At 30.5% G+C, this 19,021-nt stretch overlaps 3 protein-coding genes across 5 annotated transcripts in view; 2 read left to right on the forward strand and 1 right to left on the reverse strand.

Moving 5' to 3' along the window:
* Positions 1-4,493, forward strand: LOC116770252 (cytoplasmic phosphatidylinositol transfer protein 1). Its single transcript, XM_032661651.2, has 8 exons — positions 1-141; positions 235-383; positions 497-585; positions 678-685; positions 768-839; positions 1,272-1,526; positions 2,073-2,198; positions 2,379-4,493. Exons 1-8 carry the CDS (start codon positions 91-93, stop codon positions 2,517-2,519), a joined length of 891 nt encoding a protein of 296 aa, XP_032517542.2. The 5' UTR covers positions 1-90; the 3' UTR covers positions 2,520-4,493.
* On the reverse strand, positions 4,480-12,430 carry LOC116770253 (trypsin eta-like). The gene is made up of 6 exons (XM_061527978.1): positions 12,413-12,430; positions 10,219-10,265; positions 9,898-10,117; positions 9,502-9,602; positions 5,069-5,253; positions 4,480-4,650 (listed from the first exon to the last, which is right to left on the reverse strand). Exons 3-6 carry the CDS (start codon positions 10,008-10,010, stop codon positions 4,504-4,506), a joined length of 546 nt encoding a protein of 181 aa, XP_061383962.1. The 5' UTR covers positions 10,011-10,117; positions 10,219-10,265; positions 12,413-12,430; the 3' UTR covers positions 4,480-4,503.
* The window catches only part of LOC116770264 (calcium-binding protein E63-1), a 15,862-nt gene continuing 9,118 nt past the window's right edge, over positions 12,278-19,021 (forward strand). Inside the window, exons 1-2 of one of the 3 annotated variants that reach the window (XM_032661671.2) lie at positions 12,278-12,404; positions 16,508-16,540. In XM_032661671.2, the coding sequence (XP_032517562.1) occupies positions 12,309-12,404; positions 16,508-16,540 (129 nt within the window). In that variant the 5' untranslated portion in view covers positions 12,278-12,308. Of the gene's footprint in view, positions 12,405-12,660; positions 12,919-14,759; positions 14,835-16,507; positions 16,541-19,021 lie in introns of those variants that run through there. The other 2 variants (XM_032661667.2, XM_032661666.2) reach the window with 2 other exon arrangements.

The raw sequence follows: 19,021 nt of genomic DNA on the forward strand, positions 1-19,021 counted from the left end.
TGATATGTCATCTGTCAGCAAAGATTTTTTTCAGGAATTGAACTAAAAATATAGGACGAGTTAATAATTTTATTAAATAAAACAATAAGGATGGTTCTTACAAAAGAATATAGAATATGTATGCCAATGACAGTGGAAGAGGTAACATTTAGCAATCTAATTTATTTGCGTAGTGGCCTTGTGTGTTTATACTTTATATTTTAATTAAAAAGTACATTTTCCTTCTTATTTTAGTATCGCATTGGTCAGCTCTATATGATTGCTCGTCACAGCTTTGAACAATCCAGCAATGGTGAAGGTGTTGAGGTGATAGCCAACGAACAAATTACAGATGAAGTAAACGGTCTAGGGCAATACACTGAAAAAAGAATACACTTATCTAGGTAATATAATTTGATGAACATTAGTGCGCTTTAATAACTAGAGTTATATGTATATCTAAATAGATTTAATAACTTGAGTTATATGTATATCTAAATAGATTTTTTTTTTCCAGCCATTTACCTTATTGGATCCAAAGTCTGATACCAAAAATATTTTATGTGACAGAAAAAGCATGGAATTATTATCCATACACAATAACAGGTATTTCTTTGTTAATGCACTGTTTTTATGTGGTGACTGTTTTTAAATTAACCAATTTTATGTTTAAATTTCATGTACGTAAAAACACCTAGAATACACTGTAAGTAACATTTGTGCAGAATTATTTGTGTTTATATTGTGTTCAATAACAGTAAATAAAATTGAGTAATTTCACATTTCAGTGTTCATTTATACCAAAGTTTTCCATATCTATACAAACCAGATATGAAGATAACAATGGGACCACAGAAAATGTGAGTGATGTTCTAAATTTAAAAATAGACCTATTGTTTTTTTAATAAGTTCACATAATTTTTATGTAAATTTCTCTCTTTGTAAATCTTTTTATAAATCATAATGTATCATCCCATACTACTTTATTCTATTTTTTATATTTAATTTGTATAGTTGAATATTAAGTAAAAAAAAATGTGCTCTTGTTAAAGGAATTAACAGTCAGTTAAAATTATTATCTATAGTAGCATTAATAGACACAGAGGTATATTTCTATATTATGTTATTTTATGTCAGTTGAATTCCAATCCCCAACATGGCATATAAGTGTTTTTTATTGCTATCATACATACATGTAGAAAAATACAGAAGCCTAAAGTACTAAAATTCCCATTTCTTATATTTGAAATGTATAAATTTTGTTTTTACTTTTTTATTTTCATAATTTCCAGTGTTTAGGTCTGACTCCAGAAGAGCTTGAGTTGAGAGAAGTTGATTTCATTGACATAGCCTTTGATGAAGTTAAACCGCATCATTATAAAGAATCCGAGGATCCAAAGCTGTTCAAATCTGAGAAATCCGGTCGAGGGCCACTTGTCGAAGGCTGGAGGGACAATGACAAGCCTGTTATGTGCTGCTACAAAGTAGTCCATGCCAAGTTTGAAGTGTGGGGTCTTCAGACAAAAGTTGAAGAATATGTTCAAGGAGTATGTGTTTAGTTCATTAACTGATAAACTAATAAAATACAGTATATTTTATCAACATATTTTTATAAATGAAATTTTGTTAACATTATAGTAAGTACATATTTCAGATGAGGCAAAAATAAAATTTACTGTATCTTATTTTCTATGAAATTAATTTTACATTAGTAAAAATGTGAACTGTGAACAAAAACATTAGTAACTTTATTATATATCTCGGAGTTATTATAACCCTCGTGGTATTTAAAAGAGTGACGTCAGCATAACTGACGTCACGAAAGCTGTTGACTGTCGTCAGGTTATTAGTCCATTGACCTCATAGCCGGTTTGACGAATCCCTTACTACGAAGAGTTCCAATCGCTAGAACGGCTCGAGCAAGACTGTTTTTAAACTTTACTCTCGCCTCTATTTATACCAACCGACATTCACTTGCACAGGTGTCTATGCAGCTGGTTATGCGGGTGACATCTGATAATTTCAACTACCCACAAAGAATAGTAATCGAATATGCAATCATATTTATATAGTTATCTATTCAATTTTTACAGGCTATAAGAGATATTCTACTTCTTGGACACATTCAGGCATTTGCTTGGATGGACGAATGGTTCAACATGACAATAGAAGATGTGAGGAGTTATGAGAAGGAAATGCAAGATAAAACTAATATGAAGGTAAGGTATAGTCATAATTATTAAATTAATTTAATGCTATGCCTAGTTATACAACTATCAGACAACAATATATAAGTAAATGATACAATTACATAGTTTATTTTATTTCAATTATATATTAGAAGAAAGTATAAAATTAAGTGAAAATCACGTTTAATATACAATGAATATTAATTTTAGATTAAAATTGCATTGGAGGAAAACGAAGAACAGAAAGATGATAGCAGGAAATCATCTCAACCGGCTACACCTAAGAGTCCTAAGACTCCGAGTGCTACCACACCATCCGCTGAATCTAAATCATGGTTCTCTTGGTCATAGATTATATAAAATGTTAAAACTAACATAAGATACTTGTTAAATAATTATTTTTGTATCTGTGGTTTTGTTAAAGCTAATACCACAGATTACTAAATAGGTATCAAGAGGGTTTATACTTTTATTCTTCTGTGGTTCTACTAATCTGTTTAATAAGCGACATATTTCTGTTGCCTTTCCCTTATTTAAGTTATTTAGTGGATATTTAAGCTCTTAACATATTTAAATATTTTGTTTAATATAGATGGTGTTTCTATTTAAAAATATTATATTAAAAATTTAATTTAGGGTACTAATAAATAAAGGGTTTTTTTTTCTGTGAAGTTGGCAGAATGTTACACCTGTTTTGGTATGGAAAAGCGGTATAATAAAAAAAAAACTCCTAACATTAACGATTGCTTCCTTAAATGTAGTAACTTGATTTACTCGATACTCGTTTTCATATTTCTTAGTTTTATAATTTTAATCTGTAGGAACTCGATATTTTGTCTCAAAATTAAATAGAGGTTTTACAATATCAAGGCGATTTAAATTTAATGTTTATATCAATATTTAAGAAAATTTAAGCAATATATGAAGGCTATGAAAGATTCACTGTTAGCTCTGTTATCAAAAAATTGGTTAAATAACGTATATAACATATTCCTTATCTAGAGTGATGAGATTATTGATCAGTGCTTTAAAGAAAATTTTACTAACTACTGCCCTTGTTGAAATGTGTTTTTGGATGTATAAATAAACCTTTGTGATATTAAATTTGTACAAAAAAAAAAAATAAACAGTTACCATATTATGTGCTTAGACAATTTTGTACTAAATGAATTATGATTTAGTGAAATGGTTATCTCATAGTTAATAGAGATGTTACATTTACTAGTAGATATTATCACTATTTATAATCATCTTCATATGTCCGTGGAACAAATTGCATTATGTAACCAAATCATTGTGTAGTTTAAATGAGTGTGTAGGTATATTATTATCGTCCGATATTGAACTAACACAGGAATAGTGAATGTGTTGTCAAAGGTGAATGACTAGGTTTAATGATAAGGAGTCAAGATGTCAATCTTTCCAGTTATCTAGTTATATATATATATCCTGGTGATTCTTTGTATAACCTCATAGTTTTCATTCAGATAAAAATTTAATGAATGGAAATTAAATTAATGGCAAAAATTCATGTTTGATTTTTTTTTTTCTAATATTAATGTTAAAAATTTTATGTAATTTGCATTTCTTTGCCTATTAGTGGTAAATTATTTTTTGTTACGAGTTATATATGAAACTTTGCTGGTATAAAAAATATAAGGGCTATATCAAATTGCTTTTTGTGGGATTGCAATTGTGTTTGATACTTCCATAGATTGTCATTTGTTTTTTTTTTGTTTTGAAATAAAATAAAAGATAAGGCACATTCCTTGTTGGAGTATGTATGTGTTATACGATTATTTTTATGCGAATGTCTTTTATCCGAATTCTTATGTATGTGTAGGAACAAATGTTCATAAATGTCATAACTTTTAAGTATAGTGCAATATGGCGGGGGGAACTTCTGGCTGAGCTGGCATCATATTATGGGTAGTGCTCATACTCAATGGAAATGTATATATAAATATATATGTATAGATTGAAATATATTGTATAAGTTCTGGAAATAGAAAATTTTTCGTATATTTGATTTCAAATAAGCGTTTATTTGTTTCTTATAGTATCTGGAACGTGTAGATTATTTAAAATGTAGAAAGATAATTTATATGAAAATAATATAAAAAAATCTACATAAATAAAATTAATTGATTAAAAAACATTATATCATGACTATGAATTCTAAAGTCATGTTATAAAGCTAAACAGTGTATGTCCTAATCGCTAGTTTAGAGGATAAATAGTTTGAGGTATTGACGGCTAACAGACGCCTCTCATAATATGAGTCCAGTTTTATTAATAGATTATAAATAAATTTTGGTTCAAATATATATATTTTTTATTTTCCTAAAAATCCTAGTATCCAGTGCAAATGAGCTCCAATGCTAGTGTAAACTCCCGGCAATCCGTGCTTCGAGCAAGTGAGCCCGTAACTAGATAAGCCTTGAAGTTTACCCGCACATATTAGCGGACCTCCCGAATCGCCCTGTAATGAATGGAATTGCAATAAGTCTTGCGATATAATTTATTAAATAATGTAGACAATTTTCAATAAGAGAAAACGTGAAGAGAGTATGAAAAGTAAAATTTTTACTTTATTCGATTTTACAGTTAAAAATCATTGGTAATCACGTAATGAGATTTAGGACCTTCGCGAGGATTCATTTAAATGAAACTAGTATATTCGGATTACTACGAGTTATGTCATTATTTTAAAAATCTACATACTCCCGACGCGATGTTTCGGTTACTTCGCAGCAACCGTGATCACGGCCAGACGAGATGTGAAAATAATGAAGTGTAGTAATCCGAATATATTAGTTTCGTTTCATTGGCAAGCATAATTAATCTCCCGCCCGACCTTGGGGTGTAAAAAACTGTGCATGTATAGTTGTAAGTCGTACCAGACAGGCGTCGGCCCCATTTCCTGAAGCACAAAGCATCCCACTATTTGGTTCAGGGGCGACATATTTTCCTAATAATTCGGTACACTTGTCGAGTGACATCAGTTCAAGGGCTGCAGCTCTCAAAGTTTGTGAAGGCACTTCCTTTTCATCGTAGTACCCATAGCCGTAAAATACGCAGCCTCCTATAAAAGACAATATATTGAAATCACAAAGTACCTAAGATTTTATTAATAAATCAATAAAAACTATAATCAACCTAAATAAATTATAGGTTTTCTTCGTATCTGGTTAACTTGTGCCAGTTATTATTTGTAGTGAAAATAAAGGAAGAATCGTTTGCGACTATATTCATAATTAGATGTTTATAAATATCGTCTCCTTTGTAAAAAGTGTTATAAAATATATTTAGAATTTACAGATAATATATCTTACATGCAACCATTAATTAGTTCTTCACTCTATTAAACCACGATGTGCGCAATTAAAATTATTAATACAAAACAGTCGCGTCGATGTAGTAGGTACGTGCCTATCTACACCTCAAAGGCCGGCTCATTAAGATTGACGATAGATATTATATTTTAAATTATCTTAGTTCCGTTGGATTTCTAAAATAATTATTACGTGAACATATATTTACAACATAAAGAAAATTGTTATTCGATGAATTTTCTGCAAATACATATACGGTTTTATCAAATTATATCGTAAAATATAGATAATATAATCACAAGACACTTGCTGTAGACTATAGTTATTGAAGAGTTTTATTGATTATCCTTTAAAATTTTATCTCATTCTTGATCATTCTTATACAAAACTCTAATGTTATGTTTTGTATATAACTTCGGTGGTTTAAGTTGTAAAGAGTAACAAATTTCTCGAAACATTTGAATTTAAAGCGTATTTACAAAAAAAAAATAAATGTGAAAACGGATGATACAACATAAATTAAGCATCTTTATTTTTTATTTTGTGTCATCCAGTCTGTCTACATAGTTAGTTTTGGAACAAACATAACGAAGACATGACGAGCACACAATTTTAAAGAAAAACGAGATCAAAATCCTTTTATCTTTGACCTTCACTTTTAAAATTTCTCAATAATTCTCTTATCCTTCATTCGTTGGCTCCCCTCTAATAGACTAGCGGCTTTATAAAGGCAAATCTAGACTAGCGGCTTATCTTGAACCTTCGATCTCGTTGCGTCAATTCGAAGTCAAGGTCAAATTCCCAAATACCTTTATTTATATAGGTTTTAAAAACAGCTAAAATTGTAAAATTTTCCTGATTACGGAATTTGCGTCGTAGGGTTGAGTTTGGCCCATAACAAAACTACTTAAGTAAATACTTAACTTGAAACTGGACTCGACCAGTACCTAACCTGCCACGAATGTGAATTATGATCAGTAAAAAATAAGAAATATGACGTAGAAACCTACCATCGCCTGACGTTATTAAAGGGAACTTTTCGATTTGGTCTGACAACACCAGATGCATTTAAGAGATAATAAGATAACTATGTTAAAGCTCATATGTTATGTTAAAGCGAAAAAATATATATGTCGCGCCGACAGCCTTCTCGTATTCCTAAAATATTCCTTTTCGTGTATTCGTTCATTATAATTGTTTTCAAATTACCCACTTCACCGATGTTAATAACTTTATTAATACATCAGGTGATTAGTTTTTTCCAAGTACCCACAATTGTAATATAGAATTTACCATATAAAAGTCAAAGCATAATCGTACTGAATTCATTCTACATTGGTCGCTCTTAGGAGCCACAGTGGTAGAATCTCCGCTATACAATTCTTGACATTCATTGTAAGAATTTGTTAGCAATAAACAAGTATCATTTTGAGTAAAGACTATCTTTGCTTCAAAATGGAAGCCTGTCCATCGTCATCGGTACTTAACGCCCAGACTCGAAAGCCTTTTAAAGGACTAGAGTCTTGGCCAAGGTTCCACGAGGATCCCCGCGCTCTCACATATATAAGATAGTAATAATAATAAATAATAAATAAATACTGCACGACCTTTTAAATCGCTCCTAACTCATGAGCGATCTCATTTTATCTAATCTCCAAATTCTGTTTCAGCAAACATTACTCAGCCTAATATGATAAGTGTTTAATTGGCTAGTACTGGTTTCATAGAATTCTTATACAGATCTAGCCAGAGTTTTACTCACACTAGTAAACAATCTTGAAAAAATCATATTTTTTTCCTAATCCAATGCTTCATTCTTCATTACACCTTAAGACAGCTTAGTTAAAAATAGATAGTTGTTAACCTAGATAAGGAATGTCATCTCATCTGACGTTGATTCCATAGATCGCAATTTTTTTATAATTGGGCTATATTTCGGCGGAAAAATAATGAATTTTTCCGTTTGGTCTATCATGTTTTCAATTCTGTTAATTTCTTAATAGAGTTTTTTACAAATATATTCTAAACCTAATATACTGCAAAATATCTAAAGTGTATATAATAATGTTACCTTAAATGTAAAATTCACAAAAACACTATATATATATATGTAAATATTTCTGTAACAGAAGGATCATAAAATAATTTGTCTAATTGTTTGTTGGCTTTTTCTAGTAGAATAAAGTTGTATTTTTTTTGGATTCTTTGATTATAAATAATTAAATTACTTACATTTTCATCTCAAGAAAACACTTAGATTGAGTTAATTCGTCACTAAATACAAGAAAACAGCCCTATTTTAAAAAAACATGTATGTATTTATTAAAAATGTATGTACTTTGACTACGTAAAATATTAAGTGACAACAGTTTATAGAAGGTACTGGTATGTATCTTGCTGGTAACGTCTCTTGAGAGAGAATTCAGACGTTTCACAATCGCAGAACCTCAACCCGAGTTGTTGACATAAGTTTACAAAAGAAATGAAATTGAAGAAGGCGAAAGTGTTTACTTTTTAAATGATTTTATAAAAAAAACAAACTTATTTTTTTTTATTGTAACGTTCACGTAATTTATTGCTATTATATATTTTTTTCACTTGTTAGCTTAAACATATTTCAAATTCTAGATCATTCTCCAATACGAAAATCTTCCATAGTTTTGTTTGTAACATTCTTAAACAATAGCCCTTGATATTCCAATAAGTATGCTAATATTACAAAGCTCTTAAGACTGAAGTATTACTCACCGCGATGAAATTTCAACTTATCAGATACCTTCTATATTACGTTGTAAAATATGTACATCAATTTAAATATATTAAAAATCTGTCACAAGCACAACTGTTATAATAATTATTAAAAAATACATGGAATATAACTTGTAATAATACAAAGAATTCATTGTTATAAATACACAAATAAAGATGAAAATAAATAATAATAACGACGCGTATATGTTAACAGAGACACTAATTAGTTGTTTCGTATACTGTATAATTTTGTGGAATAGTTGTTGGAACAATTTTCTATTCTTCGTGTTTATAATTCTGAGACATTGAGAAGGTATTAAAACATCTCATCTGTATGTTAAAAATGTTGACAAACGAATATAAATGTATTGATATATTTAATCAAATAAAAAATGCTTTGTGTGCAGATTAGGGAGAAAGTAATCAAAAGGCGTTCGTCAAAACGAGTGTGTAAAACATTAAAAATAAAATAAAAGTGTTACTTTTACCGAGGTTTAAATGAAGTTGTTCCTTAGATTTAAATTATATTTAATTAATAGACTAAAAAAATTGCCAGTCTATAGTAACAATCATATATTAGTCGCGTTAATATATTTGAAATACATACATATATAGTCCAGTAGTACAGTTTATACGTTCATTTATTTTAGGAACTCCAAATAAATATACTGAAATTGATCATACCTTCGAGATGAAGGAGTCGCAAACAGGTGGTAAGGTGAGAATGTCGGTGTGTTATTCGAAAGCTAAACTTAATCAGACAGATATTTCACTGCAACTGCTTATTAGGAGGTGTTAATATTTCTTTCGCTTTTGAATTGTTAGTAACTAACAGACTATATGTTGTCACTACCGCGACCGATTCGATAAAATTAGAGAACAAAAGAGACCTCTACTATGTAAGTTTTCCTATAACATATGGTAATTGGTAATGTCTATGACCTATTGGAAATATTTCTATTATTGGATTTGATCGTCTACGATTATTTTATCATTAAACTGACAGAGTTACTATATGTAGTGTTTGCCAATCAACGACGAGTATAAAAATCAGGTCAGATACCCAATTAGAAAAACATATATTATCCCATCGTAAACGTGACAGATTTGTATCAGCGAGTGTTTATTTTGATTGAATAATTTTGGCAGGTATACAAAATGCGTGCAATCTTAGTTCTGAAATAGAACGAAGTGACGATCTTGAAGGTAAGTAGGCTCATTAGCATCAAGAGTTCATTCACAGTTACCTGATATTCCGAATGAGGAGTAAGGTAGCACATTAAGCCACGTTATGTCATCTAAATACAGCTGTAACCTTAATAACGCTATGTCGTGTTCCTTAGAGGATCTGAAACCGTACAATTGCCTAGTAACACGACTGCAAGGGTGAGTTGTTTTTCATATTATCTCAACAAACAGGTCTGTTATTGAAAGAACATAACGTATTTTATAAGAATTATTCTACGAATGAATACCATATGTACGATTTAATATAGATAGAATGAAAACATGATGAAGTATCTAGCGTATCATCGCTGCCAGATTGCCATGGACTAAGGGTCATGTTAACAAAAATAACTTTATATTTCTATTCGAATCATAGTTACTCTGAGAGCTTAATAATAAAATATATTTAAACTTACTCGTTATATAAAGGATGTCTGACAATATCCAAAACTCGGGATCGAGGTGTGCCCTCTGCGTCTCTAACGCAATAGTTATTAAGGTGTATAATGTAACTATTTGAAGCGTGCATCACACAATGTGCTGCGGTTACGGCGACTTTTCTCGTTAGGACGACGGTTCCACAGAGATGCTTGGATGTCGTAGCGTTACGTAGAGACGCTATTTGATCTTGGCTGCCTTCGAATTCGTAAATTCACACCATATTTTAATCATGACGTTGAAAACATTAGATAATAAAAATTGATTAATAGTTTTTAGTAGAAACAATTTTTTTATACCACAAGGCACTTCAATTCCGCCGACAACTCTTTTCACCCGTCTGCTGCTGATAAAATACAAATTACTTAATAATATAGCAATAATTATAACACTATCTGTTTTGTTAGTCATGTTCAGTTTAATTATTATCAGTAACGGCTTCAACTCTAATAAAAGGAACGTTAACGTATTAAAATAATTTTTCACGTGTTCTTGAAAATCGTGACTGAATAGTGAATAACAATTGTTTAAACAGTTGTTAATGCTGGCTGATATGAGCCATTTTGCGACTTTTACTATCACATATAAGATATAACACATTCTTTTAATGCGTGTATTCCTGAAACTATTATTTTTCATTATTCGTTTTCGTTTTGCTCTAAATATTTTTGATATTTGTGTAAGATAAAGCTGTTATTACAAAGGGATTAAAATACTTTGAGAATGATAGCTGTGATCAGGGAATGAAGACTACCAGCCATACCACGTTATAAGCAAGACACATTCATGACTACTTAAGTAGATTTTTCAGAGACAGACGATTTTTTAATAACCCCGTCCAACCAAACTAAACGCGAGCTTCAATATATTGAAAACAGCAAGCCCTTATATGTAGCATCTGGACAATGAGGTATCAAAAAAAAAAAAAAAAAATCGAAGATCAAAACGTAATAATATACTTACGGTTTCTGTACGAAATAATTGTTTTAAATATACAAATATACATAATGTATATTACTTAAAACAATCTCGTCTTTGCATATTTATCAGTTAAATGGCAAAAAGTCAAACATTCATTGTTAAAAGTATTAGAAACGAAATTTTTAGCTAAATGGTATAAGTAAGTACATATTTCGATTTTGCAAAGTTTACAATATGCTAAACAAGACAATGCATGTAGAAACAAATGGACGGTCCCGAACAAAAAGGTATTCGAAGGAGAGGGTCATTGTACTATTTTACAATATATACATAAATAACAAATTTCCTTCACAGAAAACTGTTTTACAATTAACCTTCGTACATTAAAACATCTTACAAGAGCAATCTCAGCGAATAGAAAGATAAGATGTAAAATATATTTATCATTTACGTTCCTGTTATTTAATAAGATATAAGTAAGGAATAGTCAGTAATAAAAATCGCCTATAGGCATTTAATTTTTATAGTAAATAATGTATTTTGAAAACTGATTCAGACGCAGTACAAATACTCTTTTTAGTTCTTTGATAAGTTATGCTTAAATAAATAGTTAAATAAAATTTTAAAAAATAAAAAATAATGTCAAAATTAAGGTTTTTATACATTTTAAATCTGTTTATATTAATCTTATTTAAATTAATTCCTTTGGATGAGTATATTAGTCCCAATTCAGCTAATTTAATATTATTATATAATATTTCGGGTTTTCGTCAAATGATACGATTAAGTGTTATCTTAAATGTCTTTTATTATGGGGATTTTTTTAGTGAAATAATAGATATGTTACCTTGTTCCCGTTAGTAATTTATAAAATTTAATTATTAGGGTACAAATTTTCATAGTTACGCTTACTTGTATAAGTCTTTTTTTTGGGATCTAGATTTAATAAGTTGATATTAAATTTAAATGTTCATACAAAACTGATATTAATTTAGTAATACATTGGAAAAATCTATTAAGATAAAATTGAAAATTTTAATTATTGTTATAATTAATAAATATAGAGTATATTGTATGATTTTAAGAAGAAGATATTCCTAAATATAGATATATCTATAGAGGTGTGTATAATTTCCTAAATATATCTTTCCAATAATCACCGTAATAAATGATGCGCTCATAGATTTAGTGCCAAGATTGTGATGTATTAGTAATTATTAGTTGCACGTAGGCGCTAATGATAAAACGTATGAAACTAGTTTTTGTCGTGTCGATGAGACGGCCAGAAACAATCAAGTCTAAAATTATTGAGTGTTTTTGTTGTTGCACGCGGTGCCAACAGACAACAGACGATTCTACAACGTACAGGTAGGAGGCGACCGTACGCTAGCGACGGGTTTATGTAATAGGAGGGCGGTTCGCGGCGGCAGGCGGCAGTGCTCCGTCGACCGTCGGGGCAAAGCCCGCCATGGATCGCCCGAGCGGCAACCCATCCTCCCCGCCGCACGCTTCCGCCTACTCCGGCTTTGGCGCCTTCTGCAGCGCGATCTCCGAGACCTTGTCGGTACGTACCGGGACAGCACGCCTGAACCGGTCGGATGCCCTCTAGCATCTGCTGCGCTGCTTTCATGACATTATAGCGGCCAGAATCGGATTTTGGCGCGGTTTCACTCTTTAATTTCTATTGCCCATCAAACACGTAACGCACGCCAATTTACCTAATTGATGTGTCATGTTGTAAATTGTAATCTATTCTGAGGCGCACGTGCTCGGAATGTCGTCCGGCCATGCTCGCTTCGTCTTCGGCCAGGATGGCATAGAATAGGAAAAGTTATCACGGGAATAAAAAAAAAATATAAACAAGTTTATTATTAGAGCGCTCATTCGTGCTGGGTCGCACGGCCGTGATTTGTCCGACGGCTCTGATATACAGAAATACCCGTGCAATAAACGAACAACGAACGGGAGACGTACAAAGACCGGGCGACATCAAGCACTCGCGCCATCCCAACAAGTCGCACAACACGGTCATCTCTTGCGCGCATCTTTACAACACCGGCTACCAGCTACCTTCTAAAGTAGGTACACCAAAATAAACCTTACAAACTGTGTGATAACGATCCCGTTACTGTTTACGCGAAGTAAGGATATGTTTTAATCTTAATACAAGTTGAGTGACATTGAACAAGTGCATGAATGTACATGTCTTCGCTTGTGTGGTGGAACGTTTGTTTTTATTTAAAAAAAAATTTTTACGTCGCCCACGTGTTTCCAATTAGCATAAATTCGCGTAAATACAAGCGGGAAGCTGACCAATACATATATATAAGTCTACAGTTACATCTAGAAGACTTCTTATATTTATAATGAATATTTTTTTACTTGTTTGTTTAACAAATGTCTCATTTAATTCCTACGACGTTACCGTGAGAAAAATGTAACTAAACATGAGCTCATGTATTTGTCACGTCTTGTTAATTTGTGAGGCAGCAATTGCAAATAGCCCTCAATGAACACTCTAAATATTGTACTTGTAAGAAATATATCTAACATATCAATAATTCTTATAAAAAAATAACTGTAAATAATATAATTATTTCAATTTATATATTTTTTTTATCGACAAATTAAGCCGGTGTTGCTACAAGCGTGTATAGATTTCATAAAAGGTATAAATTATAGCTAATAGCTTCTCTAATATTAATTGAATATCAATATGCATTAACGGCGAACGGAGGCTTTCATGAATACGCTGAGTATAGACAGTGTTAAAGTATTAATTTATGTTATACATTTCAGTAACAATTATTTTTAAAACAAACTTTAACGTATGTTGAAAATTTTTTTTTTTTTTAACGTAATATATATTATTCGCAAACTGTAATTTCAATGTATCGTGTGTCAAAGGCTATAGGGCGGCCATTAGTCGCCAGTCGGGTCACACCAATATCAACTTCACGAGTACAAGGCAAGGTTTCGTGCTAAACTTCAATGAATCGATAGCAAACGTTGTAACTGGCCTTTTTCACCACAACAACATTAAAATTCGATAGTGGCTTGCATTCTACATTTTTTGCATTACACCTTTAATTCGTCTAATTTAAAACATTTTAATTAAGGTGGATATAATTCTGAATAATATTATTCATTTATTTAATTTTAAAATTAATAGACAATATAAGTTAAAAATTAAAAAATTATATTTGGTTGCGGTTTTGTTAAGAAATATCATTGAAAAAATCAACTTCTTATATCACCCTCACATAACACTTGCAGTGATTTAAATCTTTTAATTTTATAGTAAGTATATTTCAAATTTTAATTCGTGTTTTATATATAAGTTTTTTGTCTTAGCAAAAGTTTTCCTTGAATGTCATTAGTATTAAGTAGAAAAAAATACAAATAATGTCTTTTAACATATTTAATTTTAATGTAAATATATATTCATAATTTTTCTAAATTCAATTTATTTATAAAAAAAAATATTTGTTTAATAATTTCTAGAAAATATTATAATCGGAAAAAAAAAATTAAATGTATAAAACAGTGCATATGCAAAGTTTGATCCCATTCCAAAAATTTCACACAAACATTATATATAAATTATAATAATTGTACGTGAGTATAAGTCGCGGTACGTTAAATAGAAGTACAATCATGAAAGAAGCGTTCACACATCATTCGAGTGTACTTAGTCCAAATTTTCTTCGTCACACTACACACCGAGCGTTTCGCGTTATACAATTCAAAATCTACATTAATACTATGTGTGACGATTTATGAATTTAAAGAACTGTTGACGCTCCGTGTGTAGTCTGACTATGCCAGCTTAGACTAAGTAGATAAGTTATTATAAATAAGGTAGTTAACTCCATGATTGTTACTTCTGATCGCAGCTTGCTCTCATGAGCAGGTTTAAACCATTCGTTTTAATATGAAATGCAATTTAAATTTCGTTCATATTATTAAAAGTATACGAGTTATTATACGATGTGTGAGTATTGTTACTTCATTGATTATTTTAATAACTCATAATTAAGTAATATATGTATCTTTTAAGTGATTATAAATATGGGCTACTATTAATTAGCTGAATTCCTGAAACCTTTAAAGTATTCCATTGTCCGGGATTACAGCTATGTCAAATGAAATCTAAGATTCTCGCGAGTATTCATTTAAATGAAACTAGTATTATTCGGATTTACTACGCGGATTTTATTATTTAAAAACTACATAATCCCGACGTTTCGGTTACTTTGCGGTTACTCGGTTACTTTGCAGCAACCGTGATCACGGTAACCGAAACGTCGGGATTATGTAGTTTTTAAATAATAAAATCCGCGTAGTAAATCCGAATAATACTAGTTTCATTTAATATGTCAAATGAATGTTTAATATTAAATGTAACAGCGTAACAACAACGCGGGACATTTATTATCACAGCCTTCATATGTCCAAGGCTCCAGCAGTAATCCTATGATTTAGTTAGGTTATCCCTAATGCTTCAAACGAAATTTAAAATACTCCGTACTATTTTTTCTGGCTGGGAGCCAAACTGAAGAATTTAAAGAGACAGTTGGTATGCTCGGTAGATCTGCACCGTTTCGGTTCACCTTACACTGTTACGATACCCAATATTATAATCTTATGTCACATTCGTTGTAAAAGCTTCTGACAGGTCATTAAACTCCGGCAATGAGTACAATTTTTATCTTTAGAATGGATTCTTCATTACGTAACTACAGATTAAGGTAATTGTTTTTAAATTCTTTTAACCATGTCCTTAGTTTCAATTTAATTATAATAAATATTTAAATATCATTCCAACCATACGTAGATATAAATCGGACTTAGGATTATCTTTTGCTTTGAACGTGATGTATACGTTATTTGAAGATCGAAATAATCATGGTTTTACTTGCTTAACTTAAATACCTTAAAATTCGTATCAAAAATGTATATTGTATTATAGTTCGTTTTATAGTTTTATTTTGAAAGGTGATGTTATTTCCATGAATAAATTTTTAGTAGCAAAGCGGAAATCTGTAAACAATACAATAATAACTCTAAAATACACAATATACGTACCATACAATGTTACAAAATGAATTTTGAAATAAAATTTACGTGTTACGTTCAAGTGACATAGCATTTTGAATTGTTGATTTAAGGTCGCAATTTCATAAAGATTTATATGGAGTTATGATTATAAATAAACGATGATGTCATAATTTATACTGGCTTCAAATATAAGAAAATACGTCCATTAACAGATTTACGGAGGTACACAGGATCTCGGGGACTGTTTGGTTGGATAACTCAATACCACACTAGTGGAACAGCAGGGAAAGCTAGTACTCCTATAAACAAATACGAAACGTGTGTCATTGACACGGTTATTCGTATAATTTAAGGTTTTCAAAATTAGAACGAGGCTATGACCATTTCTAATAAATCATGTTACATAGTCGGAAAACATTTTAATTCAATAATGGCCAAGATTGAATTGGATAAAGCTTTTAACACGATTTCCATTTAAAAGGATCTTAATGTTATGGAAAACTACACAGGAATGCAAAATATAATTACAGGAATTTCATTGAAATGAAAAATACCATACTGTTTTTAAAGATATATGTTATATTAATTGTATAATGTATCTTTCAGGGCATGGCAACGACATCGAGAAGTAGAAGAAAGGTAAGGAATCAAATCTTATAAATATTAATGCGACAAAGCATGATCGTGAGAGATGTATGATTGAATGCTTGTCAGTATTTATTTTCTGAGAAATAAGATGGATCTTAATTTTTATATGTCTGAATCAACGCTCTAAGAGTACGATGTAGCTTCTATTAATTTTATTACACTAAGAATTGTTGACATATTTCATGAAAGTGACAATGTGTGGAATCTTTCGGGACAGGAATACCAACAGGACGTATGACAGAATGTTTGCAACTATGTGGTTATTTGAAACACTGTGGCCTTTCATTATGGTCAGTTTGTTGAATTAAATTGTTTAAATCACAGCGTTTCTGAATAATTGTTGAAGTTTACATGACGTAAGTGTTTAAATCATTGCATTTTTTCTGAAAAAAATACAAGTATAATGTAAAATATTAATAATCACATTTATTTCTTGGTTAAACCATAAGCGTTATATTTTGATAGCATTGATTTAAAACCTCTGACTCCCACGTCTTAGTAAATAGACTGAACGTTGATTGATTTAATGAAGTCTTTAAACGCTATTTTGCAATGTTTTTCTTTGTACTCAAAGCTGGTCATGGTTTGTTTAACAAGCAGATAGTTAAGATATTTTTTACGTTACATACACTTTAACAGATACGCCACAATTGAAGTTTTGCCAAACGCGACATTGGCTATTTTAATGCATAACTTCATTTGCTGTCTATAATACATATACTTGCATTTTGTTATGGCCGTGTCCTCTGGTGCACCTATGTATTATGTCCTTCAAACATTCTTGGCAAACCACGCGATGACATTCAACTTGTCGCTGTAATGTTGTTGTAAATTGTCAATTATATTATAACATTTATGCATATGAAATGTCGCAATTTAATTGATAATTAACATTTATCAGAGTTGTAATAAAAGACATTAAGCAGTTGCGGCTATTTTTATTGTTTACTAGCTGTAGCCCGCGGCACCGCCCGCGTGTTGGTCGCTTTTCGCATAACCATATATATATCAAACTTAAAATTTACCATAACTTCTTTTTCACTTAACCGATTTTGACTAAACATAGTTTTGCTCCCAATTATATGTAATCCAACCGTGAAAACCGCGTTCAAATCCGTTGAATAGTTTTGAAGATATAACGACAGACAGATAGACAAAAATTCCAAAAAAATATTTTTTTGGTTTCTATGACTCTTCTTTAATTACCTCCTATCAGTTTTTTGAAAAATGTTTACTGTACAAACATTCGATTTTCACTGTCTTATTATATGTATATTGATTTTGAATTTAAAGACATAAATTGTAAGAGCTTTCAGTTCGCGATCAATGAAGATGGTATAAGGTAAAGACGGTGGGTCTCTGTGTAGTGGTTATATGAGAATATTTTTTTACCGAATACAGTAGAGGCGATTCGTTTGTGAACCTGATGGAAGCTTTTAGTCATACATTTGATAATGAAACTACAGCATTTGTTTTTGCTTTGATAGATTTTAAAACTCATTGTTTTCATTTAAAAACACAGAACATAAAGTTTGTAAATTTGTTTCTTAGGTTGAAGATTATTCTTCACTTTTGACCTTAAAGCTTCTTATTTTTATCGCATTTTCTATTTCTATATAGGATTCTTAAATTAACTCCGATAAAATGTATAAGTTGAGTTACGAAGCAGTCAAACATAATATTACATTATGTGCATTTTAATAATTATATTAACAAGCCAATTCTATGTTAAATAAATAAATCAAAATCTATAAATAACTTATTACCTTAGATTGAATGTTACGCAATTTACTTCTATTAAGAAAAATATACATACATTGGTAAGATCCTACATGTTTCTTGATATTTCGATAAGTACCAACAATAAATATTTTTTCAATGATATAAAATAAAATCAAGAAATACTTTGTATAACATTCATAATCCTTACAAGTGAAGGTAATGATGCCATAAAAGAATTAATGATGTACATATTTAGGTACTTTCCTAAATTGCTTCAGAATTCGTGATTACTTTTTTCTATACACCTAATAGATATCTTTTACTACACGTGTTAAAATATTATAAGTATTCGTGAAGAAAAAACCGTTACGTTTATTTCGATTACTGGGTTATGATTAAATATTCATAAAAAGCTTTATTTCATTGAGGTAACTCTATTTTATTCATTAGTTATGTTTTTAAACGATGTTAAAGTGGTGTTAAAGGAAGAGAACTGTGAAGTGCCGCTTATCTTTATGTATATATTACTTGAACAGTGTAAGTCGTTAGATCATTAGCGTGTCAGGTCGTCTGTGCGTTGACGGATATTTATGTTTCTATAACAAGTATTCAAATATGTTAATACTAAATAAAAAATAAGAAAATAATAATATTAAGTGATCTATTGATCAAACAATACATTGATAAGCATTACAAAAAAAGACAGATAACTGTGGAAAGTTGATAAAAAATATCCGATATAGCGTTTGA

The sequence above is a fragment of the Danaus plexippus genome (assembly GCF_018135715.1).
Source record: "Danaus plexippus chromosome 13 unlocalized genomic scaffold, MEX_DaPlex mxdp_15, whole genome shotgun sequence".
In the NCBI taxonomy this organism is placed as follows: Eukaryota; Metazoa; Arthropoda; class Insecta; order Lepidoptera; family Nymphalidae; genus Danaus; species Danaus plexippus.

Bases quoted from the DNA above. Each gene is read 5' to 3' on its own strand.
- LOC116770252 (XM_032661651.2), top strand. From the start codon at position 91: ATGGTTCTTACAAAAGAATATAGAATATGTATGCCAATGACAGTGGAA. The intron at 142-234 runs GTAACATTTAGC...TTCTTATTTTAG, and splicing joins TGCCAATGACAGTGGAAGAG to TATCGCATTGGTCAGCTCTA. The intron at 840-1,271 runs GTGAGTGATGTT...CATAATTTCCAG, and splicing joins ACAATGGGACCACAGAAAAT to TGTTTAGGTCTGACTCCAGA.
- LOC116770253 (XM_061527978.1), bottom strand. From the start codon at position 10,010: ATGCACGCTTCAAATAGTTACATTATACACCTTAATAACTATTGCGTT. The intron at 9,603-9,897 runs GTAAGTTTAAAT...GTACGGTTTCAG, and splicing joins AGACATCCTTTATATAACGA to ATCCTCTAAGGAACACGACA. The intron at 4,651-5,068 runs GTACGACTTACA...CATTCATTACAG, and splicing joins ATGGGGCCGACGCCTGTCTG to GGCGATTCGGGAGGTCCGCT.